The sequence below is a fragment of the Pezoporus occidentalis genome, unplaced genomic scaffold (genome assembly GCF_034315485.1).
Source record: "Pezoporus occidentalis ecotype Australia unplaced genomic scaffold, CSIRO_AGI_Poc_V1 ctg86, whole genome shotgun sequence".
Classification (NCBI taxonomy): Eukaryota; Metazoa; Chordata; class Aves; order Psittaciformes; family Psittacidae; genus Pezoporus; species Pezoporus occidentalis.
The window spans coordinates 4,697,489-4,723,936 of record NW_026916220.1 but is presented as its reverse complement, the minus strand read 5'-3'; the positions used below and the strand labels follow the sequence as shown (position 1 = coordinate 4,723,936).

At 39.3% G+C, this 26,448-nt stretch overlaps 1 protein-coding gene across 2 annotated transcripts in view; it reads right to left on the bottom strand.

Moving 5' to 3' along the window:
- Positions 1 to 26,448, bottom strand: part of DGKQ (diacylglycerol kinase theta) — an 87,966-nt gene that overhangs the window by 17,263 nt on the left and 44,255 nt on the right. Inside the window, exons 5-15 of one of the 2 annotated variants that reach the window (XM_062604457.1) lie at positions 25,630 to 25,755; positions 24,102 to 24,255; positions 21,340 to 21,423; positions 12,000 to 12,100; positions 10,333 to 10,556; positions 9,420 to 9,510; positions 7,204 to 7,258; positions 6,327 to 6,388; positions 5,957 to 6,107; positions 5,074 to 5,112; positions 3,302 to 3,417 (exon numbers count right to left, since the gene is read on the bottom strand). In XM_062604457.1, coding sequence (XP_062460441.1) covers positions 3,302 to 3,417; positions 5,074 to 5,112; positions 5,957 to 6,107; positions 6,327 to 6,388; positions 7,204 to 7,258; positions 9,420 to 9,510; positions 10,333 to 10,556; positions 12,000 to 12,100; positions 21,340 to 21,423; positions 24,102 to 24,255; positions 25,630 to 25,755 — 1,203 coding nt within the window. The remainder of the gene's footprint in view (positions 1 to 3,301; positions 3,418 to 5,073; positions 5,113 to 5,956; positions 6,108 to 6,326; positions 6,389 to 7,203; positions 7,259 to 9,419; positions 9,511 to 10,332; positions 10,557 to 11,999; positions 12,101 to 21,339; positions 21,424 to 24,101; positions 24,256 to 25,629; positions 25,756 to 26,448) is intronic. The other variant, XM_062604458.1, reaches the window with a different exon arrangement.

Sequence of the window (26,448 nt, the reverse complement as noted above, 5' to 3'; positions counted from 1 at the left end):
AGTGAAATGTGCAGAGGGGTTTTGTGCTGGCTGGTGTTCAGGAAGGAATTTATTGCTCGTTTCTTAGAGACACATGAAGGAGGCCATGTGATTTAGACACTCTGACAGTCACTGTGAATTGCTTAATTTGTCAGAATTAGCAAAGAATGGCTTCAGGCTGGGGCAAGATAGTCAGTATCCAAACGAATACCCTTTCTGTTGAGTGTACTGTGTAATCGCATCTGGGCATGAAGCAGAACAAGGTGCTCTGTGCCACAGGCCGGCCAGCACAACCATCACAGTGCATCTTCCAGAGTGGTGGACTCTCTCCAGGAACTGCAGATACCTCTGTGACAAGTAAGATTCAACATTTGCAAGCTGTCTGTCTGTCGAATCTCCTGTGTGCAAGGACTCACAACACCCTAAGCATATACTTCCTGCACCCTGGCCAGAAAGACATCATTGCATCTGATGAGGAATGATGTGCAAGGTGTTCGAATGCAACCAGAGCAGTAGCTGGGTCAGCAGCAGGAGAGGAACTGCAGCAGTGGAAGGAGGGTGAAAAGTAACCTTGCATGGTGTTTTGGCAAAGAGAGTCATTAAACAATCACTCTTTTAAGTTGAACACATTTGAGTGAGGAATCAGTAGAATGAATGAAATGTAAACTTCCACACCCGTATCTACTGCTCTTGAGGAACCTAAATGGAGTGCGCTAGAGGACACTCCACCAGTAAGTGGCATTAGTGATAAAAACATAAAAACTTGTCACTTTCATGATGATACTGCTCTTGTAAAACTTGCTGCTCATTTCCATTTGCAGTACCAGCAAACAAGCAGTTCTGGTAACTTAGCTTTCAGTTCAAAAATCCAGCCCTGCAATGTCTTTCACCTTAACATTTCCTAAAGAGAAATACCAAACTACCCAGCAGCTAAACAGCTTTCTGAGAGACTGAATATTTTTTACACTCCAACAAAGTATTTTCATTTACTTGAATATTATGAAAGTGTTTGATTAAATTCTTAAAGGCCCAAGATCATGAAACAGCAGAATAGATCAACACATCTGATCACACTGATTGTTTGACTTTCTAATGCACAGCGCAAACTCATTCTACATTCAAACTTTTCAGTAATGAGAGTAAGAGGATGAATTGCTTCTGGCAGACCTGACCATGCCAGACTAGAACTGAGCCTCCTCCTTAGAAGGTATATGAGGCAAAGAGCAAGTGAATCTCACCTCACGAAAACAAAGGACTAAGATTTACTTTTGTGCTCTTCTTGTGCTCAGGGGAAATTCTGTTTGTTTGGTTTGGGGTGGTGTTTTGTTTTGGTTTCTGTTTTTTTGTCTGTTTGGTTGGTTTATTTTGTTTTTAAGTGGCAATTTGGAAAAATCATTCATTAACCAAAACATTGTGGCCTTTGTTTTATTACCCATTCCTCTTCTAAGACTACACATTAGCCCTTCATTCCCAATTCCTTTGTATTTCACTCAGAAGAGGAATGTGAAACAAAGAGTAAATGTAATACTGTGTTCAGCTCCTGGTAGGTACTTTCTGGTGCTGTATTTAAATAGTTACATATATAAAGTATAAACAACGGCTGACAGTATCATACCATACAAGTATAATCTAGGTTGGAAAGTACCTTAGGAGGTCATCTACTCCAATTGCTACCCAATGTAGGGTCAACAAACACTCATCAGTTTACCCTGGGTAATTAGTGAATGGTGTGGCCAAAGCACATAAAAACAACACTTGAAGTATTATTTGGATTAATTAATCTTGGCTTATTTCTGTGAGATGACCAGATACAAACAGCACATGCTGCAACAGAAACAAAATGCATATGCACATGTACAACCCCTCCCTCTCCTAACATAACATAAATTCATCCCTAGCAGTCCCTCAGTTCAGAAACTGGAGTTTCTGAAAAAAACCTTGCATCAGAAAATTATCCGTATTTTCCTGCCATCAAGAAGGTCACTTCCAACATACTTAGAGTCAGAAAGCCAGACACATGTAATCCACAGAGAGGAGTATGTTCGATTTCACATACCATGCACCAAGTCCAGGCTTGTAATACATTTGCCTAAGCCACCAAAACCAAGCATCCAAAAGCAGTGCCATCTTCACGCTGCCTTCTGTTTCTGGTAACAAACTCTGAAACGTAGTTTGGATGAGGGGGAATGTTTGTTTCTAGGGGTCTCACAAAACATAATGCCTACACGTGCTCAGGAAGGCAGCTATCATTTTTTCGGAGGGTGGATAATTTTTAATCTTGTCAGTTTCATGTAGCACTATGACTAGTATCTGCTCATACTAAAATATAATGTTGCCCTCAGAAAACTGTGACAAGCCTAGGACTCTTTAAATGGTAAAAGGAGAGATGTAACAATGCAAGTCTGACTACTGAACTTGAGACCCTGCCTTCTAGAGTTGTTTCATAGTTCCTAGTTATCAGGTATTTTTAAGTTTTCAACTTTCTGTGAGGTTCTAAAGTCAAACCAAGACTCTAAGTTAGTTCACTTGCCATAAAGCAACTCCAGAATGACAGTAACTACAAGATAACACCTCAGCAGGAAGCAGCTATGGCTACACTCTCCTTTGGACAGAACCTACATCATCCTGGTTAAGAAGCACTTTGCTCAGTGAACCATTTCCCTCTTTTCACCCTGAATCTGCTTTTTTAACATGAAATCTACTATAAAACCAACTGATTCATAGGAAAGTGACTTTTAGCCATAAAAATTAAGAAATCAGAATCAAGCATGAATTAGTGAATGGACTCTTGCACTCTTTCAAAAGACTATTATTTTTCCTCTGGAATACACGATGCAGCATTTGAACAAGGTCAAAGTCCCTCTGCTACAGAACAGGGAATATGAAGATACTGTAAAGGTGAAGATTAGCAGTAGCACTTTACCTCATGGTTAGTGAGGAAATACATTTAGTCCCCAATACAAAGTTGTTGTAAGCATTTCAAGACATGCCAGCTAAAACTAGAACCCCACCTAACTTTCTGATCATTGGAAGAAATAAAGAAGAAAAAAGATTTTGTTTGGATTTTTTTCCCATAGTTATGCTGTTGCATAGTCATATAGTATTCCCGACAACTCAACCATAAAGAAGTGGCTTAACTTGCAGAAGTGTATCATAAACACAAAGTACAGGCTCTCAAGTATTTTGTTTTATCACACTGCTTACAGAAGCTCACTTTATGGCTCCCTTGAATAAAATGTATTTTTATTTACTTAGCAGAAAAAGTCTTAAGGTGGTTGTTTTTCTTTTGAAGACATATTTTAAATACAAACCCATCTCTTACCACAACTTCAGGTATCACCACAACGTTTAGAGGCTTGTCATTGACAGTTGTATCTTTAACTAGCATATATATTCTTTCAGCTTCAGAAAAGCATGAAATTTCGAGTACAACAGCACCTGTAAAGAGGCATCAGAACTGGGTTTTTCTTATATATTCTATTACTATCAGAAAACCTGTATATCAATCACAGCAAAAGTTTACTCAGTTTACTCAGGACATTGTTCAGTACACGTTACTCTGCAGCACTTGTGGTTGTTGGTTAGCAGTGAATTGGGCTGTTTTGATTTTTAATCTTTCCTTCATACCCCCAAGCACAATCTCGATTTTTATCAAAGCAAAGCATTTTGAGGACAAGAGGAACTGTAGCACAAAGCTACTGCATATATGAAGACCTCCTCTGGGCTTCAGAAGTATGGCCTGTTACTCTCTATCATAACCAACAGATTGTTATCCTCATGCAGAAGTGACAAAGGTACTAGGTTTCATTTTGTATCTCATTGTTAAAAATCCAGTAGTTCCATTCATTAACAATATCCCAGCAAGAATTATTACAAGCAAAGACTTAGTTTGAGAATCACTTTAAGATCTTTATGTTCTCTTAGGACCTGTATGGGGAAGTTGGGGAAGAAGAGAAGACAAAAGGGAGAAATGAAAGAAAATAAAATACTGACAAGTTGGTTTAAAGTAAGATACTTAGTGAGGAGGAAAACAGGGTAGGACAAGATCAAAGTGCATAATGGACAGCATATGAGATGTGAGCTGGTACCACAACCTGGCTGCAACCAAAAGCAAGAGAGTCAGGATGTTACCAGAAGCATTAAAATACTCAGAAAGTGAAAAAAGAAAATCCCACAAAGAACAGTAAAAATCACGCACAAGCAGAAATATCTAAAAAACACATGCAGGTAATCTTGATTAAATGAAGCTGTGACATGAGAAGAGTATCACAAAACCAACTATTCTCCACTGGCATATAAAAGGAGAAGGCACATATGAAAGTTTTATGGTTTTCCTTATGACAAGTCAATATTTACTAGCCACGTGGAGACAGCAAATACACAAAGGAAGCATGTATCAGTCCTCAAAATCACATTACAGAAAGATTCACTTAGCAGTCATGTGAAAATTAAGCCTGCCAAAGGCTGTGAAACATCTTGAATATGAACACCTAAATGTACAAAAGAAATTCCACACTTCTAAGTTTTCCCAAATACAGATCTCCACCTGACCACTGCACTAAAGCTGTACAGAGCCACTGCTGCTCCAGCTTTCAGAAACCTCATCTTCAAGCTTGCTGAAATAAAGCTTGTAAAGCAAAAGCAGAACAGCATCTGAAAGGGTGAATGCAGAGTTAAGTGTGCTGATTTTCTTCAGAGGAGCCACTGAACTCTCACTTAAACTGTGCTAGGAAACAGTGATGGCATTGTGAAACCATCAAGTTCAAAAGCAACACCTAATTTTAGCATATTAGAAGTCAAAATAAAGAGAGAGTACTCTAAGGGCTTTTAACTGTTTGGTGGTGTTAGACTATTCAGTTGAAGTGCAACTTCAAACTCATTTTTATGGTGAAATGTCTCCACTTTCTGGTACGAGGCATAAAGCCAACCTTTTTGTTTTCAATAAGGTAACACTAATCCACTGCTTGTTGTAAATACAATTTACATTTTACCTGAGGGGCTGAGACTAACAGACTCCAAACTTAGAGACTCTAGTACTAGGCTGCAGTTTTGAAAATAGGCATTGTTTGCAAGACCAAAAACCTTAATGCTTACCTTGTGCTTGATAAACATGACTCACAGATACTACATTTGCTGCAAAGGGTAAAAATACAAACATTTTGGTACATTTAGAGTAAATATTTAAAATATTTTTAAAAGTTACATAAATATAACATAAATAAATATTAAAAGTTACACAAATATAGGGAGAACCTCCAGCTAACACTTTCCCTCTCCTAAGTTTACTTTGCAAGTTAGAAAAGCTAAACTGATTTTCATAAAATGTGACTATGAATTCTTTCTGGCATTTGAAGTTTAATTCCTCTTGAAGTTACATAAAAGATTGGGAAAAATGCTTTGCTTCCTGAAATGAAAAGCATGATGCATTCCTGACACTGTTTACAGTCTACATTGGTTGAAAGAGTATTATGGAAAATCAGTTACACTTCTTTCAAAAAGAAAAACAAAATCCCTCAACTCAGTGCTTGTCTGTATGTGTGTGCACACAGTGCTCATTCTTCTCCATGACCAGGCACAGAGCTCATGAACAACATGGAGAACAGCCCACACAAAAAATGTCAGAGGTTAACAAAGGTGAAGAACGGTCACGCACAGGGAATTAAACTGCACTGCTATGATTTGAATGGTGTAAGGTATGTATGGTTCAATTCTAAGAAGTGATACTTTTCACTAGAGAAAAAATGGTGTGGTCACATACAACTCAAGTAATGTATTAATAATTCTGTGAATAATGAACTGTTACATCTTTCATGCAAACATGACCATTTTAAAATGAATTAAGAAAGCCCCCGTGAGTGTACACAAGGCAAACTGATTATTTAACTAATGTTAAAACACTAAGGAAAAAAAAGAGGAGCAATAGATGCTACCATACTTTATTTTATACATATGAATATATCTCAAAACACATACTTACTTTTGATAGCTAATTCAGCTTTGAGAATATTGGTGTATTCTTCATGAGAAAGTTGAGGTGGAAGGCCACCAACAAGTAAATTTACTCGCACTATGGATTTACTGTTTTCCGCAATGTAAAATCTTGTTTGATTCATCTGACGTATTGAAGTCTACCAAAATAAAGAAAAATAAATGATGTGACATTTGGCCAAAAGATACTGTGAAACAAAATCCCAAACAGTTCTGGACTTAGCAATCAAGTCCTCTAAGCCTGGAGGATATTTTGAACAGAAACAAGCTTCAATCTAAGCTGGTTACTTGCTTTTTCTGTAATAATGGGGATTACCTCCTTGATAGAAAGAAGGCTCATGTTACTTTTTGAGATTTACCTTTCTTATGTCCTTGAGTCTGTTAAGAATCAGCTCCTGATTGTCCAACACCATGCGCTGAACTGCAGACAGCAAGAACATTAATCATGTTTAAAAGCACTTCAAGTTATTATCAGGCTCAATAAACAAAAACCATTAAAAAAAAGTTAGAGCACCAGAAACCAGGCAGGACATTCACAAGGCTACATTAACCTAACAAACCAACTTCATCATAATGCTCACAAAGAAAGCCAGTTATCAGGCCAGTATCCAAAATACAAAGATATTTACTTGGACGTGGCCAGGGCATCATCAGACTACTTCAGTGGCTTTATTTACCTCTCCATGCAGCCTTACAAATAATGAAGCACAAAGGGATGTGAACTTGGAGAACACCAGCTCAGCTCCTGCAGGGTCACAAACCTCTTGAGCAACTCTAGGCCTGTGTATTTTATAGTGCACACACATACCCCTTGGACTATCTCAAGACTTGAATTTTTTCTTGTTTGGAGGCAGTGTCAGAGGGAAAGAGAAGGGAAAGCAGGGAGCCAATTGAACTTTACGATAAAATTTTATTAAGTACTGCACTTAAGACAATTATGTCAGTTAAAGGCAGCTCCCCTAAACAAGGTTTTTGCCAAAGGGTCAATACCTGCCAGAAACCATTAATAAACTTTAGGTGATGATGAAGAAAGAGAAGGCAACCATATTCCCAGAGGACACCCAAGACCGGAACGATCAAACATCGCTTCCAATGAAGTACTTCAACATCATGTTGAAGTGCCATTTGTGAAGGTATTTATTGTTAAAAAATAACTGGGACTGTGTAAAAAGGGAAAAAAGCAGCTCCAGGAAGATCAGTTACAGACGTGCCTTTGGCCAATGCTCCTTTGCTTACCTTGCTTACTGCCCATAAGCACTTCCACCAATTTGAAATTCTCAAGGCACTCTGTCTGCCAAAAGATGCAACATGTAAATGTAGCTTCTGAATTAAATATAATTTTATCAGACATTTACAGTAATGTTACGGTTACACTGCACACACACAGAGCATGAAAAATTAAACAGTTTTAAACCAAGAATGATGTTCTCCTAAACCACTCCTCCTGACCCAGGAACAGTCATTTTACACACTCAGCCACACACACGATGTCAGGCTCCTCCTGTGCCCTTAACAATGTTGGCATCCTCACAGCCCAGTGGATTCATCCCGGGGTACTGAAAGAACTGGACAATGTTACCACAGGACCACTTTCCATCATTTTTCAGCCATCTTGGAAGTGTAGAGTCCAATAGAATGGAAGCTGGTAAGTGTTGTCCCAATTTTCAAGAAGGGTAAGAAGACCCTGGTAATCATAAGCCCACCAATTTCACTTTAGAGTTTGGTAAAATTACAGAGACAGTTACTCTGGGTATTAGTGAAAGACACTAGAGAGACAGTGCAGTCATTGCCCATAGTAAGGGTCCACAAGGGGGAAAGTTCTGCTTAACCAACTTAATTGAATTTTATGACAAGGTCACCACCCATATAGCTGACCAAGGGAATCCAGTAGGATATGGTGTTTCTGGATTTTAGCAAAGCTTCTGGTACTGCCTTTCACAGTATTCTGGATTACCTGTCCAGCGCATACCTAGACAAGTCTGTAATACATGGGTGAGCAGTTGACCTGATGGGTCAGGTGCAAAAGGTTACAGTAAATGGGATTACATCAGCCTGGCAGCCAGTCACCAGTGGGGCTCCCCAGGGCTCAATTTTAGGGCCACTGCTCTTAATGTTTTTATAAATGATCTGGGATGCAGGAATTAAATACACATTAAGGAAGTTTGCCAATGATGCTGAACTAGGAGGAGCTGTGGACTCCCTCAAGTGTAGAGAGGCCTTTCAGGGAGATGTGGATAGGCCAAAGAGCTGGGCAATCAGCAGTCATATGAAGTTTAACAACAGCAAGAGCCAGATTCTCTACCCAGGACAGGGTGATCCTGGTTATAAATACAAACTGGGGGAGCAGAGGCTGGAGAGCAGCCCTACAGAAAGAGATCTGGGGATGTGGGTTGATGGCAAATTGAGTATGAATCAACATGGCAGCTAAAGAGGCCAGCCATGTCCTCATGTGCATGAAGCACATCATAGCCAGCTAGTTGAGGGAGGTGACTGTCCCACTCTATGCTGCACTGGTGTGGCCCCACCTTGAGGCTTTTGTGCAGTTTTGGGCCCCTCAGTTTAAGGACATCACACTAGCAGAGTGTGTCCAGAGGAGGGTGACCAAGGTGGTGAAAGGCCTCAAGGGTCAGGCTGAGGAAGAGCACCTGAGGTCACTTTGTTCAGCTTGGAGAAGAGAAGGCAAAGGGGTGATCCCATCACAGTCAACATCTTCCTCCAGGCAGGCAGCAGAGGGGAGGTGCTGATCTCCTCTCTCTGGTCACCCTTGACAGGGCACAGGGAAATGAAGCAGCATCAGGGTAGGTTCAGATAGGACATTAGGAGAAGTATCTTCATTGGGAGGTGGCTGGTCACTGAAACAGGTTCCCCAGGGAAGTGGCACCAAGCCTGTCACAGTTCAAGGAGTGCCTGGATAATGCTCTTAGTCAGTACAATTTAGTTTTAGGTAGTCCTGTGAGAAGCAGGGAGTTGGACTCAATGAGCCTTATGGGTCCCTTCCAACTTAAGATATTCTAGGATTCTATGACTTTCTTTGCAGAGCAGTGCAAAGAAGTAGGAGAAAAGCATGATCATCTTAACACTGATCTCCAGTTTCCCAACAACGTAAGATTAGCAGTGTAGTTACACACAAGTGTATTTTAAATATCTCAAGACATAAAAAGCCATAAGAAAATATACTGCATGCCAAGAAACATTGTGTTCATGCTAGTAAATCTGCTTGACCCAGAAATACTGACAGTAACTTCCAGTACAGAGCAACCAGATGTACCATCAAGACTGCAGAAAGTTTTGAGCATCATTCCAATCACAAGAGATCATCTACCAAACATGAACAGCATTCACAATAACTGTGTATTGACAGATTATAATTTCTCTAAAGAGAAAAAACACACACACCCCACTTCAGGATCACTCAAGTGGTATTATGGACATGCTTACTATCTTTCATTTACCTGTTTTCCAAGTAATGGAAGCACTTCCTTGATGACAGTCTGTGTAGTGCTATCCTTATTTACTCGTAGAGAAACATATGCCATTCCCACCCTAAAGAGAAAAGATATACTTATTTTAGGACAATCATTTGACCTATCCTGTCTGTACCTTTTTTACCTAAGTGGCAAATTTTCTATGGGGATAGGCAGAAATCTGTATTGAAGAAAAGTTGTTCACTGAGGCTCACGGCAGATGCAATATTCACCCCACAGAGAAGCAAAGACTTTCATCTCAAGGAAATGATCATTTCAATTGGGGCAATTAATTTCTTTCTATACACAGAACTATCTGCAAGTCTTTCATAAAACCTGGCAATGTAGATGCATAAGTAAAATGAACAAATGTTTAAATTTTTTACCACTGCTCTTAAGAAATGAATTGGTTACCAGTCAGTCTTGTTTCCACTGCTAAATATGCTTAAAATATATATTGTCTCAGTAGTAGATGGAACAGAGTTTTTTCCCTTGATTTTTTCCTTCTATTCTCATATCAGAAGTTACACTGAATTCTTCCTACTCAGTGTTTCTTCCAAACAAAAAAAGAAATTAAATCAAGCTTTCAAGTGGCATGTGTGTGTCATCGTTTACAGATGGCATTCATGTAAAGCTGCATCTTCTTGGCTGAACACACGACAACAGAACTGCACAAGCTGTATGTTCCATGCATGTAAAGAAAAGCACAAACATGTCTCCATGCACAGAAATGAATAGTATGTATCTTCCTCATTCAGAAAAATAAACAGAAGAATCTTGAAATACAGAAGAATAAACTACATTCCGTTATACTTGTGCAACTTCAGTAACTGAAACACACTGGAGACTACAGACGACAACTGTAGCCAACGAGAATAACCTTGTGATAAAAAACACTCACTTCAGCCAGGCAGGATAAATTCTGATCACTTCCTCATCCTTTGGTTTGGCTCTGATGATCCAAGCTTCAGGAACAGATTCGTGGAATACCGAGCTCAAGTTGCTGTCCTCCACGGCATCGTTCCTGTTGATAACATCATCAGACAGCAGCGCCTGCTGTGTAAAGGTCTGAAGCTCATACTCCTGCTGGTCATCATTTATGTAGTATGCCCTCAAAGCAGCCTCCTGCAACACAGCAAGATAAATTAACATTTCCTTGAAAAGACACCATTAATACCTGTGTAACCACAGACATTTATAAATATCTTACATATGGAATGAACCTTTAATGCATGTTTTAACCACAGTATGGTGGATAAATAGCAATGGCAGCAAACAAAACGAGCAAAATTTTAAAAACAAATTTTAGTGGAATATACAAAAGAAAATTTGAGATATCAGTGGATTTGAACATAGCCCATGGTATTTCCGTCAAATGGTAGTCAAGTCCTACATGACAGATTGAATGTAAAACTTCAGCACCAATAAAGCTATACTCACTGCATGCAAAATTAATTCAACAAGGAAAATGGTAAATTACACTTGGTTATGCCTAACAACCTTTGTGCACTAAGGGGATGCTGAAAATTAGGAACTTGTCAGCCACGAGTCTGTCCTGAAACCACAAACCTGTAAAGAGGAAAGGTAAGGGCAGTCCTTGGAAGATGCAAGCAGTCACAGGAATTTTACATCCACTACTGCCCAGTAAGTCAGCTATGAGAACTGGTATGAATCTGCCCTGGTATTATAAGCAGCAACCTGATAAAATGGGCTTTAAAAGCAAATAGCACTCCTAAATAAAAGTGTTTTCAGCACTGTTTACCATTTTCCTTCAAGATCTTTGACATGCAGAACACTACAAATATTTTCCAAAACTCCTGTTGATTTTGAACACAATATCAAGATAAAATCTTAATGACCCATATGTTTAAATTGTCAAATTCTGATGTAATGAATTATTCAGACTCCTGGGCCAAGTCTTTGAGTTCTCACCATGCTTAATTCTACTGTGCACCACCCCCTACCCTCCCTAGGCTTTATATCTGCGCTCCATGGGGTCTCTGCCTAGCCCAGTAAATTAAGCTCTGTACAGAACATTTGACTTAGTACTCAGTCATGTTTCCACCCCCAGACAGAGGACTAGAAAAGCTAGGGAGTGGCAATGATGTGATTGATAATTCACTATTTTTACAGCCAAGGAGTGGAGGTAACCATAGGATGCTTCAGTGTTCAAAATGGATTAACTGAAGTGCAATTAACAGTGGCTGTCCAATGTCAAACAACTAACACTACAGAAGAAGAGCAAGACCTAAGGAGCTGATTATCCAGTACTGCTCACATAAGTAAAGTTAAGACCTCAGAGTCACACAGGGAAGGAGAATGACTGCTTAATGTGTGATACGCTGTGGTCCCCATTATGTTATGGATATGTAGGCCACCACTTCTTCAGATGGTCTAAAATAAAAGTGCTACATGCAGAAGTCAAATTAGATTGTATTATTATAGCCCATTTACAAATTTTGTTGTTACTGAGTTACATCTGTAAAACTTTTAGCTCCTAACAATTGTAATGTACAGTCATGTGCCCCTTTATCACACTGGAATATTGACATCGACTGGGCATCTTACCACAACTTCTTCATTTTTTGCAATCCTTGGAACTGAGATCAGGCGAAATTGGTTGCGCTTCACAGCATCATTCCCATCAAATATCTTTAATGTCTGCTTACCTGAATGAAAACAATTACTACATTTCAGTAACACACCCCTCAAATCATAAAGCTACCTGAATAGGAAGCATATAATGAAACTATAAAACCCCCTGCATTTAATCTACGGAACTGCTTCTTCATCACAAGCTTTGAGGCTGAATATTTTTGTTTTTGTTTTGTTACTTTTAATTTAGAACGAGGGAGGAAAGCAGGAAAAGTGTTTCAAATAATCACAGCTTTATCCTGTCCTTTGATGTAAGTGTTCATACATAACTATACTGCTCATGTTACCTCTTTTTCATCCTCACCATTCATGACTGCTTTTACTATTGACCAGTTCAACAACATGAAACTAAGACAGAGTGCCATCACCTTCAGAACAGCTCCCAAAGCACTGCAAGTTCTGAGAGCACCCTTCCGAAGAAAGTCTTTAAAATAGCTGGTGAACTGTACAGAAACAGGAGAAAATGCAGGAACAAGAGAAAAACTACAAGAAAGAAGTACAGCAAATGAAGAACCACAACTCTTTGCTGTGTTTCATTTCACTAAAGCCTTATCAAATGCTCAAACCACAGAGCTCAAGTTGTTGCACAGACATCTCTCAAAGGGCGAAAAGTTAAGCGGTTTCAGGTTTGACTTTCGCAAACCTTTTGCAAACATGAGCTAAAACTCAAGTCCAGAACAATCCAATGTATGACAAGTTTCTCTCATAAACGTCCAGTATGTGCCTCCTTTCAGTCTATGGCAAGGAATTAATCAATCCAGACCAAAGAGGAGATTCCAACAAGACAGACCTTGTGTCCTCTCCTGATCACATGTTTATGAAGAGACCTGATGGGCTGTTCAGTTTTGCAGGTTCTTTCATGCACTTCCCAGAGAGCCCATGCTTTACAACAGACGTGACTGTTATCCATGGTCAGAATTTGCCCTTTGTATTTGCAGCAGTGGACTGAACTGTTTACAAGTCACAATGAACTGTTTACTGTAACACTACGTTACCGACTGATCTCACAACAAATCTGTACAGCTGTATTCATCATGAAGTAATAAAATCACCAGAAGGTATCACTTGAGGACTTGAAATGCTAGAAGTATTAACCGAAAGCTATGTACACCAGAGGTACTGCACACACAACAGGTTAATCATGCAGTTTGTTAATACACATTGTAAAGGAGAGATATGTCACGTGCTGGAATCTACTTCCATCCTTAGAGCCTGGAAATACTTTGTAGTACAGCAGAAGGTACTGAAAGACTTTTGCTCTCAAATAATGGCATCTAGGGTCAAATGACCTCAATAACAAAGTACCATTTGTCATAGAAGGATTAAAAAGAAGAGCTGGAGCTGGAGAAGCAAAAAACCACAGCACTCCTAAGTGATGGTAGAAAAAAGCAAGCTAAAATCCCAGAATGAAATGTGCATCATTTAGTATCTTAGTGCTGCAGTGACAGATTAAAAGGGAAAGACTGCGGTGAGTAACTGCAGTGATGCTCTGCAAGCTGCCTAGAGCCTGAAACTCAGGTACGCTGTGTCTAATCCACCTATTCCTGTCTCAGTGTAAATTCTGTCACTCCAAACAAAGGCAGACTGGTACAGAACTAAAGGTTCATCCAACACTATGTCTGAAAACAGTCTTTTAACATGAGACTCTAACCATCAAAATAAAATCCTGCTACCTTCGTTCTCTTTACCTTTATTTCTCATTATTCGGAGATGTGACAGCTACAGGCTTTGTTTTTCAATTTAGACTGGTCCACTTACTAAGCCCCTTCAAGTGTGAGAGCAGCGGGGATGCTCAGAGCTCTGCCTCACAGCAAAGTGGCCAACAGCATTCAGAGCTGCATTAGTAACAGTACTGCCAGCAGGCTGACAGAGATGATTATTTCACCCTGCTGAACCTGACACCTCATCAGGAGAGCTGTACCCAGTCCTATGCTCTTCAGTACAAGACAGACACAGCTGTACTGTAAGGAATGAAAGGAGGGCCCAGGAAGATGATAATGGATCTGAAGCATCTCTCAGATGAGGGGAGGCTGACAGAGCTGGAAGTGTTCATGCTGGAGAATGAAGGATCAGGGAGAGGGGTGCCTTATTGATATGTATAAGTAATTAATGGAGGGTGTAAAGGTGAACAGACAAGAGGCAATGGAAACAAATAAAAATTAACAAGTAAATAAAAAAATTACACAAATAAAAAAAACACCAAACAAATTACATTTAAACCTAAGAAAAAAAAAATTCTACTGTGAAACTGTAAACAGGTTGTCCAGGGAGGGTATTCAAGTCTCATCCTCAGAGATATTCAAAACCCAACTGGACATGACCCTGAACATACTGCTCTGATTGACCCTGCATGAGATGAGCAGCGGGTTGGCCTAGATAATCTCCATACTGCCTCCTATCTCAGCCTGTGAAGGGGTACCCCTGTACAAGGGGTGCTTGTACAAAGAAAGGAAGATAAAAAGTAAGATCACAGATTCACAACATAGTTGGGTTAGATGGGGCCTTCAAAGATCATATAGTTCAAACATCCTAACATGGACCTCTTTCACCAGATCAAGATTGCTCAAAGCCCTGTCCAACCTGAGCTTGAACACTTCCAGTGATGGGGCATCCATAACTTCTCTGGGCAATTTGTTCCAGTGTCTCTCCACTCTCACAGTAAAAAAAAATTCTTATTAACTATGTTCAGTCCAAATCTGACATTTCCTTAATTTCAAAACAGTTGCCCCTTGTCCTGTCACTACAGGCCCTGGTAAAGTCTCTCTACAGTGTTCTTATATGCAACCTTGAATTACTGAACAGCTGCAGTAAGGTCTCCCTGGAGCCTCATACTCTTCAGGCTAGACAAACCTGACTTTCTCAGCCTTTCGCGAAGGAATGGACATTTCAACCCTCAGAGCCCAATCCTTAATCCTGTCAGGGTCCCTCGGGATGGCAACCCTTCCCTCCAGCAAACTAACTGCTCCACTCAGTTTGGTGTCACCCACAAGCCTACTGAGGGTTCACTCAATCCCACTTTCTGTCACTGAAAATAATACATAGCACTAGTCCTAGTATGGGCCCTTGAGGGACACCACTTGTTACTGGTTTCCACTTTGACATTGATGTGAAAGCACAAATGGTTTAAGCAGGAAGCAAAGGAACTAAAATCCTAAATGAAAGTCACATTGAAAAAGTTACTTCCTTTCTAAATAGTATCTACAACATGACCGATCTTCAGGCTTCCTGTTTTGCAGGTTTATTTCTGGCTCCTGTCAAGAAGAATGACCTTTGGAAGCACAGCTCTAATTTCTTCTTTCCTATATGACTGTTCCTCAAGTACACTTTTGAGAGTAGTTAGCTGAAACCATTTGCAACATCTGTTTAAGGAAAATAATCACACAATTTCCACATGCAATGTATACTCTTTACACACTGAGAGTGAATTATTCTACTAGAGAAGTCAGCTTGGGATACAAGATATGATACATTGGAACTTTCCAAGTATTTTTTTAGATATGAAAAGTACTATTACCAAGGTGATTTTACATTTTCAATTTTCCAATTACCAACTTCATGACAGCGTCTGTTGTCAGGTTGTTTTAGTCATAAGGAACATTTAAATATAATCCACTCTCATTTCTGAAGGACCCTTGAAACGCTACCACATTGTCTTGAGACTGTACACTCACCAGAAAGTGTTCCACTGCTTTAAACCCTGCTGGATTAAGTGTAATTTTTTAGAAGCAATCTGACAGATTTCTGTCAGAGTCATCTCCCTGGTGACTTTAGCATAGACAAATTTTAACCGAAAGACACACTGTGTCTTGAGCAACATTCTTTAGGGCTAACACGACTTGAGAAAGCACAGCAAATGCTGGTTACTGACAGCACAGCCGATGTTGAGTATGAACTTTCGTAACATTATCAAAATCTCTACTGTTTTCTCTAGCAATCCAGAGGGTAGACATCCATCTGAGAATAAAAACATTTGTCCAAGTTTTGGTACTTGTTTTTATTCAAACTGCCTTTGTAGTCTGCTCTTATTAGATACTAGCTGGCCTGAGAGAATCCCTAGCAATTTAACTGGAGATTTTTTTACAAGCAATTTGCTTCTTAAGAACAGCCAAATGTTGCAAAAAGTTGGCTTGGTTCTTAAAATAAACCGGTTTGCAAGGAGGGGTTTAGATCCGCAGACCAGTAGTAATGTTCTTAGCTCAAGTACATTCCTTAGCTAAATACACAGGATGCTCAATCCTGCTTTCCTTAATGTAATCTTTCATACAAACCAAGCTCAACTGATTAGCCAAAAATCATGTTTAACTTTGTCATTGCCCTCCTCACAGGGGTCACTTTTACTCCAACCCGGTGAAAGATGATGGCTTTCTTGCACATGAGCTTCTGGAGACACATTAACAAAAGAACAAACAGCTACTTATTTGAATTTAAGTCTACATACCGCTACTTAGTATAAAAAATTTTTGCTAATATGCACCAGATGCAGATAAAAAAATTGGTATTTAAAGGAGTTACTGCCTGTTTCATAATACTGACAATTTATTGCTGAATGTATTTTATCTTTTCCTGTTTCATAAGACTATACAGTATCAGTTTTTCTCCTGAAATACACTTTTTTTTTTTTCCTTATCATGGGATACTGAGTTGAAAAAAAGCTTGCTCTTTATGCACATGCTATTCAGGGCGAAAACAGCTACAAAAAGGTCAACTCCAGGCATAATTTACAGAACTATGGAATTTGATTTTGGAGGCTAAGGTACCAAATTTTCCTGGGAAAAGTATCAGCAGCATTTGATGAGTCCAAAGTTCATGTCCTTTGACTTCCAAATCCCCACAGATGGGACTTAGTTCTGAAAAGACTTATGTGCAGCTTGTGGCAGAGAGGAAAATGTTGCCATCCTGAATGTTTTTTCCACTACAGGCCTACACCAAACATATCGGTGGAATTTACTCTCAAGAGACACTGCTTTCCAAGGACCATTCTTACAAGAAAAACTTGTGCTATCCCTTTCTGCTTTCTGCTCTTCTTCTCTAGCCAGTGCTACTTTGACTTACCACTGGCAAATTTTGGTTTATTTCAGTATTACTATTCATAACCTACAAGGCAGCAATAAAACAGGTACGAATTACGTACTTTTATTGGTCTTGAAGAGAATCTTTCAAAATCCCGGACTGGTCTTTCTCTAGATGTTCCTCCACTAAGCCATTTGCAGGTGTTTCACATCTCTGAACTTGTTTTCCAAACATCTGCCATGTGTATCACCACTTGATCTAGTTTCACCTGTTTCTCCCTCCAGCTTTAGGGCTCGAAATCAATTTAAGTGATGTTTCAGAGGAACATGTGACATGCTTAGTTGTCTGTATGCCATTTTAGCTGAGTACAATGACTCGTTTTATGAAGGCTGAATGTTTCGTAAGTATCTTTAAAGGATGAAACTCTCAAATCCATACAAGCTGTCCCTGCTTCTTCCTGAAAAGTTTGCTCCCGCTTGCAGAATTACAAGGTCTCCTTCATAATGTCAGCAGGTTTTGGACAAAACATAAGTAAGCACTAAGCCGATGACTCAGGTTGATCTAATGCAAGGACATTTCATATTTCTTTCTCAGCAGGTGCACAGTGACCTGGCAAAAGAGGGGCTGTGGAAAATAAGTTTACTGGCAGCACCACAGCCCTCACTGCTCTCCTCAGACAGGTTCCTCTAAAACCTCTTTCCAAGAGGTTTTCTTTTGATGGCTGCATTTTGTCCTGAGGAAGATGGGCACATTTGGACTGGACAGTTAGCATGCAGCCAGAGTGCTGAGAGACACTCCGGGCAGGGAGATTCCCAGGAGAGGCCCATGCTCTTCATGTGTCCTTGTCTGATAAATGGGTTGCACACACGGAGAACTAGAAAGGCTGTTGAGCGCTCAATACACCTCCTAAAATATGTCTGTACACATGTCCATTGGGCTGCTATGGAGAAACTGTACTCAAGCATCAAGACTAGCAGAATGTTAAAGCAAAGAGAATGCACAATCACAGAAACAACTCACAAAGCACGTATCTTCATGTTATTCTCAAGCATCCACAGTTAAATTTTTAATCTGGTAAGCACTGTCATAAGGACCCCTAAGGCAGAAAATAAATTAACACTAGCTAATAACATTTGCGAGTATCTCTCCATAGCCTCGTGACAACAATGCTACAGAACAACAGATTTTTTTCCGTCTTTCTTCTGAATAGATTTTCCATAAAACCTCTTCATATTTTGCAGGAAGTAGTTAAGAGGAGGTGATTACCTTCCCTGAAATAGACATCTAGAGCAGCCAACGTTTTGACTACCAACTGGTGTGAGACATCAAGGATGAGGGGGTGTCCTGGGTTCAGAAGTAGCAGTCAAGGGATTTAAGGGATTTAAGGAACAAGAAGAGGTCAGGCAGGCTGAAAGAGAATCAAATCAAAGGGGTAGCAGCACTGGGGACTAAATATGCTCGAGGAAGGAAGTGAAGTGGAAGAGACAAATTGGGGAAGAGCACAAAATACAACGTGGTTACAAGTGAGAACAACAGCGGGCAACATAAAGTGTCAGAAAAGGCAGATGTAGGGGGTTGAGGGAAGGCGAGGAAAAGAAGATAAGCACAGTGGGGAAAGTGAAGCAAAATAAAAGTAATGTGATTTTTCAGAACACTAATTTTTTTTTCTCCCAGTAGTTACAGGCATTTCAGCTAAAAAAGGAAACAGACAAACTCTTCCAGCACTTAAGCCAGTAGTTCATCAATACAGTCAAGCATAATCCTCTTTCTAAAATATCTTCAAACGCAGGTGAAGCAAACTGTCTCAGAAGAAATTCAACATAACACCAGGTACAGCAATTCAACTTATAAATGAGTACCTTGAAGTACCACTGAACAGAAGCTTTTGTGAGGAAAGAAGCTGAAGACAATCTTCCTCAGTCACTATCTATGATGGATTAGCCCTAAAATATGTAAAAGCTGCCTAAGCCTCACTATACAGCAGTGAAGTACCCCCAGCTTCTATTGATTCCTAGCAAGCAGTTAGGGAAGAATCATGTTCCCAGGCACATGATTAGGCCTTTTCATGTTCCAAGATCCCTGAAGATCAACACACAAGTAAGAGTTCTTAACTCATTATTTCAGGAATTACTGAGATAGCTCCTCTGGGACTCCTTTGTCCATATATACAACAAATCTCTTTTTTTTTTCCTTCCTGCCTCCACTAAGTCTCCATATTGCCGTGAAATAATGAAAATGTTTTCCAAAAGTTTGCCTTTGACTTCTAAATATTGACAGGCTACATTGTGATTGCATCTTATCTGAAACCAATGAATTCTGTCTCCAGGAAAACAAGAATAATTTGTGCTGGTTGAAACCTAGTTGAACATCACAAAACGGACAGAAAATGCATACCCCTGAGGGGCACCACTAAGGAGCACTTTTAATTCCTTTCTTTACCTTCACCCGCAGCTGAGATCTGTCAATACAGAACAGTTTTATCAGTTACATATTCCTGGATTAACCAAGACATATTTCAGTACGAAAATGGACATTGGGGCTCAACTCCTTCCCCTGCAATACAACCAACTACACTAATGAGATCATCCACACGACGTTTATCCTACTATCTCTGTAACATTCAGTTCCCCTCTAATTGTTCACAGTGTAGACAAGTCCTTAAAAGCTGGCTCATGTCCTCAGGCACAAAGATTTACAGTCCTTTTCCAAATTTGCTCTGTACATCTGCTCAATCTATTATCTCAAAGTGTAGGGCTGTTTTTTATGGTCATTTTATGCCTTTGGCTTCAGTATCTTGGTAGGCTAAGTTTCATGGTTGACTTAACACACTTCAGCTCCCAGAATTAAGATTTAAACCTTCTAACTTTACATTTCACTCAACAATTCTACTACAATAGAGAAGAAATAAAAAGGAATGCAGACCCTTAATTCTACTTTTCTCCTAGTTACTATCTACAGATTTTGCACCCTTTCCTATTGGCTTTTTTCCTACAGAAAAGCATGTCTTTACAAATCAGTATTATTCTTTTTTCCTGACTTGCTTCCACTGTTTTTAAAAATATGCATCTGTAAAATGCTGAGAGCTTAAACTAAGGAAAGCTACAATATTCTGGAATGTAATTCAGACACTCCTGAGGGAGAGAACATTAACATCCCAAAAGATGTGGCACATGAACTGAGTCAACACACAGATGACAATGAGCACCTCACTCTTGAGTCATATTACATAATATTAATCAGAGACAGGTGGAAGGGGTCCAGCACGGTAAACATTGACTCTGACACGTTTAGTTCGATAGGTTATGACATGCAGAGAGTCACAACACAACAACTGGCAGGTGAACCCAAAAATTTTTTCAGAGAAATTACCAGAGAAGCCATGACCTGGCCTCAGGCAAGGGCATCAGCCCCATGGGCTGGGGGTGGTACCACTATGTGAGTCCACAGGAGAAGCTCTGTGGGTCACCTCACCAGTTGAGGTAGTCACTTGGGTTGTGGGACTTTGAGATGTATGGGAAGAGCATTCTAGGATTATACAAGACTTGTTAGGGGTGGAACCAATGGTAGAAGAAGGGATGGTGATTTTAAAGGATCAAATATGGGATAATAGAGGGATAAGGGGAGATAAAGGAAGCTGGTCACATGCAAACTGAAGCAGGATTGCAGGTCACTGTGACCCACGTGTACATAGTTCCAGAAACCAGACTGACAGCTGTTGCATGTTTTTCTAGTTCCTAATATGGATGTAGGGAGTTGAATGCCCTTAAATTGTGGTTGGCTTCATCTTCTGAAAAGTAACAGTTTGGCTAATACCAACCCCAGAAAATTCCACATGCATAAGAATTTAACTGCTAAAGAAGCAACCATCCCAGTATCAGCAGGTGTCTTCAGTAAGATTGGCATCCAGCTATCTTAAAAGCAAAAGGCCTTGAAAAGACAAGCTTCCCTGCTCTTTAAATTGATTGGTTATTTATGGATTATTAACACTATTCTTTCTTTCTTTGATTACCAAGTTGAGAGAAATGATCTATTTGTCAGGGTTATGAACAGACTGTCACTTATGCAATCTACCAGTAGAAAATAGTGATATTTGTAAGACCTGAATAAATGCAGTGGACGAAAACTTTGCACTTCAAACTGATACCCAGCATTAGAAAAATAACCACTTAATATTTTCTCACAAGGCAAAGCAAGTGAAGATTATATGAATAAAGACTGGAGTAGGTGACTATCTAGCACTTACTGAAATTCTGCTTACTTGAATCTGTTGAAATCTGGACATCTTTTGTTGATCCCTGTGTTGACCCATCAACATCATCATCTTCATCTGTGAAAACAGAAAGATTTTGAGAAAGGATTCTTGTTCATCTGAACTGGGGAGGCAGGACAGAAGTGTCTGCCATTTAAGGATGGTTTCCATCAAACAAAAGAATCCAGTCAGAAAAGCACCTTTATTTCTTCTGCCTATTTTCTGGTAAGAATTCATACTAGAAAAACAGCATTAAAAAAACAAACCTACACTGGCATTTAATTACAGTGAAGGCACACTTGAAGTCCTTGTACTATTAGTTTTAACATTGCAATTACTGCATTACATCCCTTTCTCAAGCTGTGATGTTTGCCTATGACCAATGCATATATGGTTTCCATTAGGTTTTAAAAAACAGATCAGTCCAAGAATTTCAGTAACAGCTTTCTCATCAGAATTATGGGGTTTAAATAAATATATATAATTTCAATAATTGAAAAACTTGGGTGTCAGCAGTAGAAAGAAATTACTGCATTCCAGAAGAGGACTTTGACAGCAGTTCATTACTCTCACTAAAAACTAGGAGCTAACATGTCAGATAATAACACATAAAATACCTAGAAAAGATTAAAATAAAAGCTACTAACATTTACATTTTGCTTCTGTGAAGATAACATCCTGACTGCATTCTCATTCCTGACACTCAGGTCCACACAGTAATACTGGTACAAATCCAAACAGGGTAAATTTTAATTCTCCAAGGGCAGCAGCAGCTTGTAACATAAGCCAGTGTGATGATCAAATACTCTCACCCATTAGAACTCCTTGTCACTCCTGACTAGGATGCAAACAAAGCTCTCAGAAGATGGAAGCCTGGCAACAGTTTTATAAAAACTATGCCTTGCAATCAAGGGAGAAAGCAGGGAATCAAAGCAGAAAACAAGAGAAAAAATAAAATAAAATAAGTAAAGACAGATCTTCAGAGCAAAAGAGGTACTAGAGAAGTCAGAATACTGATGCAGCAAAACCTTCCAAACAGCAGAAATCACAGCATGTCAAGAAGGGAACTTAGCAAGAGCCCTAAACTGGAGACTAGGTAACTTACTGAATGTTTGGGTAATGCTTCAACTGACCACAGAAAATACTAACAATAATGTTTGAGTTGGGGGTTTTAAAATACAAAAGTCAGGTTGCAATACTTTTCCTTGTTATAGTCGACAAACAGGTTGGAGGGAAATTTAGATAATACCGTCTTTAAAGACACTGAAATAAATGGAAGCTGAATGCCTTCTGGAATTTCACTTCAGACCAAAGAAAATTAAAAAAAGAATATGTAAATACAACAATAAGAAATTAAAAGATTTTCTGATTGCTGCTAACCTTTTCCAAGTTCAGATGGGAAGAAGCTGACGTCTTTCTTTTATTACTCTTTCTCCCTCAGTTGGGATAGTAGGGAAATCTACACTGGTTTTGAAAAGCCACTCTCATCACAGAGCTGTTTACCGAATGATGGTGGTGAAGGTTAGCATTTACTTAGTGGCAAAACCTAATCCGGACAAACACTCTCCAATAGGTCAATGATGATATGTTCATTCTCTGCCTATGACAAGTCATCTGCCACTTCCCAATCGTCAGCTTAGGAAGAGCTGTTCCTGCAGCAGCTAACTCATCCAGGTGACAGCCAAGACTTCTTTCAACAATCTTAAGAGCAATGTCCTTCACCAGCTGTGGCAACAGGAGATGTCCCTGCTGCAGTGTGAGAACTGCTGAAGGGCCATGCCTGCACGACACAGCAAAACTAAGTTCATCCAGACTGTTTATTTCTGGTATTTCTTATGTTGGAAGCATTACTAATTCCCAGACTTTCAAGTACATGCTGTACTTTACCTTCCCCCACCAACAAGCAAATTCATTAAAAAGAAAAACAACTCGCTGTAAATGCCTCCTCTCTCCCTTTACAATTTCACAGGTCACTTCAGTGTATCTAGATTATACAGACTGAGGGTCAAGCAGTTTATGCAATAGCAGGACTCCTGCTGTAGCTTTTGCACATGAGAACACATGGCTCCTGCCATGACCATCAAAACCAAACCTGTATGTTCCAAGAAGGAAGCTCAAGAGCAACCTGTCAGGCTGAGAAAAGTGCAGCTGCAAATACTTCCACGACCTATGTCTTGCCTAACTTTTATTTGCTTTCCTGTTCTATTCAAGCACCAAAAGAAAGGCTTTACAAGAACTTAATAATCAAAATATGGATTAGAAAATACTTCAGTGGCTTAAAAAAAATTCTCATTCCTGAAGAGCTGCTAAACAAACATACACTCTAGATGGCAGCAGAACGTCACCCTGCTAAACACACGACTTCCTTTCAGCATAGAAATCTTAAAAGGGCAGATGCTAATCAAAGAGGCAAATAAAAGTATCTGTACACATGATACACCAAATAAAAACAAACATGCATATCAGCAAGTGTCTGTAAGCAATGATAACGCTAATACAAATGCTTGGATATCAGGTTTTCACTTACACCATACTTACTGTTTAAAGAACAGTTTTCAAATTGCCCTGCACCATAAGCAGAAGTTTCAGCATTCTGTACACACTCTGCATTTAAAAATCTGTACCCTGTCCTAGAAATATCATAAAGTGACAGTATTGCCACAAAAGCCACTGAAAATTAGCAAACACGTGCTTCAGTGAATTACAACACTACGTTAAACATACCTGTCAATTACCTGCAACTTTGAAAGATTTACCTGGTTCTGTCTGCAAATTTTCTGTAACTCGAAAACAATGCAGTTTGCTGAAGTTGCGAGAAAATAACTGCACACAGCTTGGAGGCAGAATCATATTCCTTAATCTTCCGAAAGTACATTCTGGTGCGACAATTACATAGCAAGCAGCATGAGCCTGTAAACACAAGCATCAGTTAAGAATGTAGAGAGACACAAAGAAAGCAAATTAGTTTATAACTAAACGTGCCCTGGAATTGCAAAACCCAGGCTAGGACACATACAGACCTTTTGTAAATCACTTTCACAAACTGAGTGACCCATTTTTCACCCTTGATTTTCATTTGTTCCATTCAGTTTTTATATAACCAACAACTGGAAGTTTTAACACACGAGGAAACACCAAATACTGCAAACCCCCTCTATTAAAAACACAGCTGATTTTGTACAGCTATGTGGAGAAGATTAAAGTTTTGGTCTCAAAGCCTGGATCTTCCATTCCATATGGATATTTACTGAGGAGGAGGTGTGAAAGGAAAGAAGGTTATACTGAATAGCTTGAAAATAGCAATATCCTCTCACACTTGCAGATTCAGAGATAACACTGCAGTTTTATTCCAAAATACGAATGGCTAGTTTCTGCCTTTATACTTATGTGAGATCTTCTGCATTAGTGAATACACATACCATGTTAGATTTACTAGACCACTCTTAAGGATAGCTACTCCTGCCTCAGAAATTGTGGATCAGGTTAAAAAATACAAAACTAGATTTTAAAATAAAATGTTCAAATCATACCTGAAATACTGAATAACCTCAGGGTATCATTTTAAATTATTATTATATAAAGTACCTCATCTTCCTCTAAGTGACAAATTAATGATTTACTACATATACTTTTCAGTTCCCACTCCAACTGGTGTAACTTTGCACTTTCATCACATTTCAATAAACAATACCATTAAGTGGATGTACCAGCTGTCACACACACTGCAGACTGTGTATCAGCACATGAAAAGCTCTGACTTTCACGAGGATTACTGAAGGGTACCATCATGTTGCACAGGAACATGTGCAAGGAGAAACACAGAACACTGACAACTTAAACAAACCACAGCCACACAGGTTAAGAACTATTCTACACTAAAAGAGAAATAATCATATCAGAATGGTAAGTCTCTGACATTGCAGAATTTGTGTGATTTGAAAGAAATTCTGATTTCACACAGGAAAAGTAAGGTTTTCTGCAGGTTTATAAGCAGAAATCTGTAATAATTTGTCCCTCGTAAATTTTAGTTCCATTGGATTTATATAAAATTTATCTGTGATTTTGAGAATTGCTTATTTTAATCACTAATGAGAGGATTTTAAAAATATGTTTTCACATCTATCTCACAAACGTAAGTGTATAAATAAGGTTTATTTATAAAGTGTATATAAAATGTATCTATAAAGTGTACAAATGAGGTATATTTATATAAAGCATTTAAATACACATGGGCATACATATATATATGTAGTTCCCACAAATATATGCAACACCACAACATACCAGGATGCCACACCATTCACATCTCATGCCAGAGAGGACCTCAGAGGAGCCACAGGTTTTCTTGCAAACTTCACAGCGTGCACTTGAAGAAAGGTTTCCCTCCCTCCAGTGGTGGTGATAGGTATCCTGGGGGAACACATCACAGTTTAGCGTTACACGAAACACAGAATCATACTCATAGAACAGTTTGGGTTGGAAGGGACCTTCAAAGCTCATCTAATTCAGCCCGCCTGCAATGAGCAGGGACATTGTACACTAGGTAAAGTTACCCAGAACCACATCCAGCCTGGCCTTGAATGTCTCCAGGGATGGCGCATCCACCACCTCTCCGGGGAACCACTGACAGTGTTTTACCACTCTTATCATGAAAGGTTTCTTTCTCACATCCAGCCTGTATCTCACCCCTTTTAGCTTAGAACCATCACCCCTCATCCTACCACAACAGGCCCTGCTCAAAAGACACATACAGAAGCATCTTCAACTTAACTTTAAAATCAGCCATTCAAACAGCTCTGAGGAAACAGCAACATAGACTATGACATTAAGTATCTTCTCAGTCTAAATAAGTACCCGAAAAATCTTAAATTTCACCAAAAGTAGCTTATCCAACCATCAAAAAATTTATTACATAGTGCTTTTCTTCACAGTCCACCAAAAACAACATTCTTAAAAAAAAAAAAAGATCCTGAAAGGTCAGTATTATGCATATATTTTACAGTGAGAAGCTAGGCAGTCTTGCCTCAGACAGACTGCAGGAAGCCTAAGGAACATCATGTTTGCCAAGGATGCAATGCAGCAAACAGCTCAACATATGGAAAA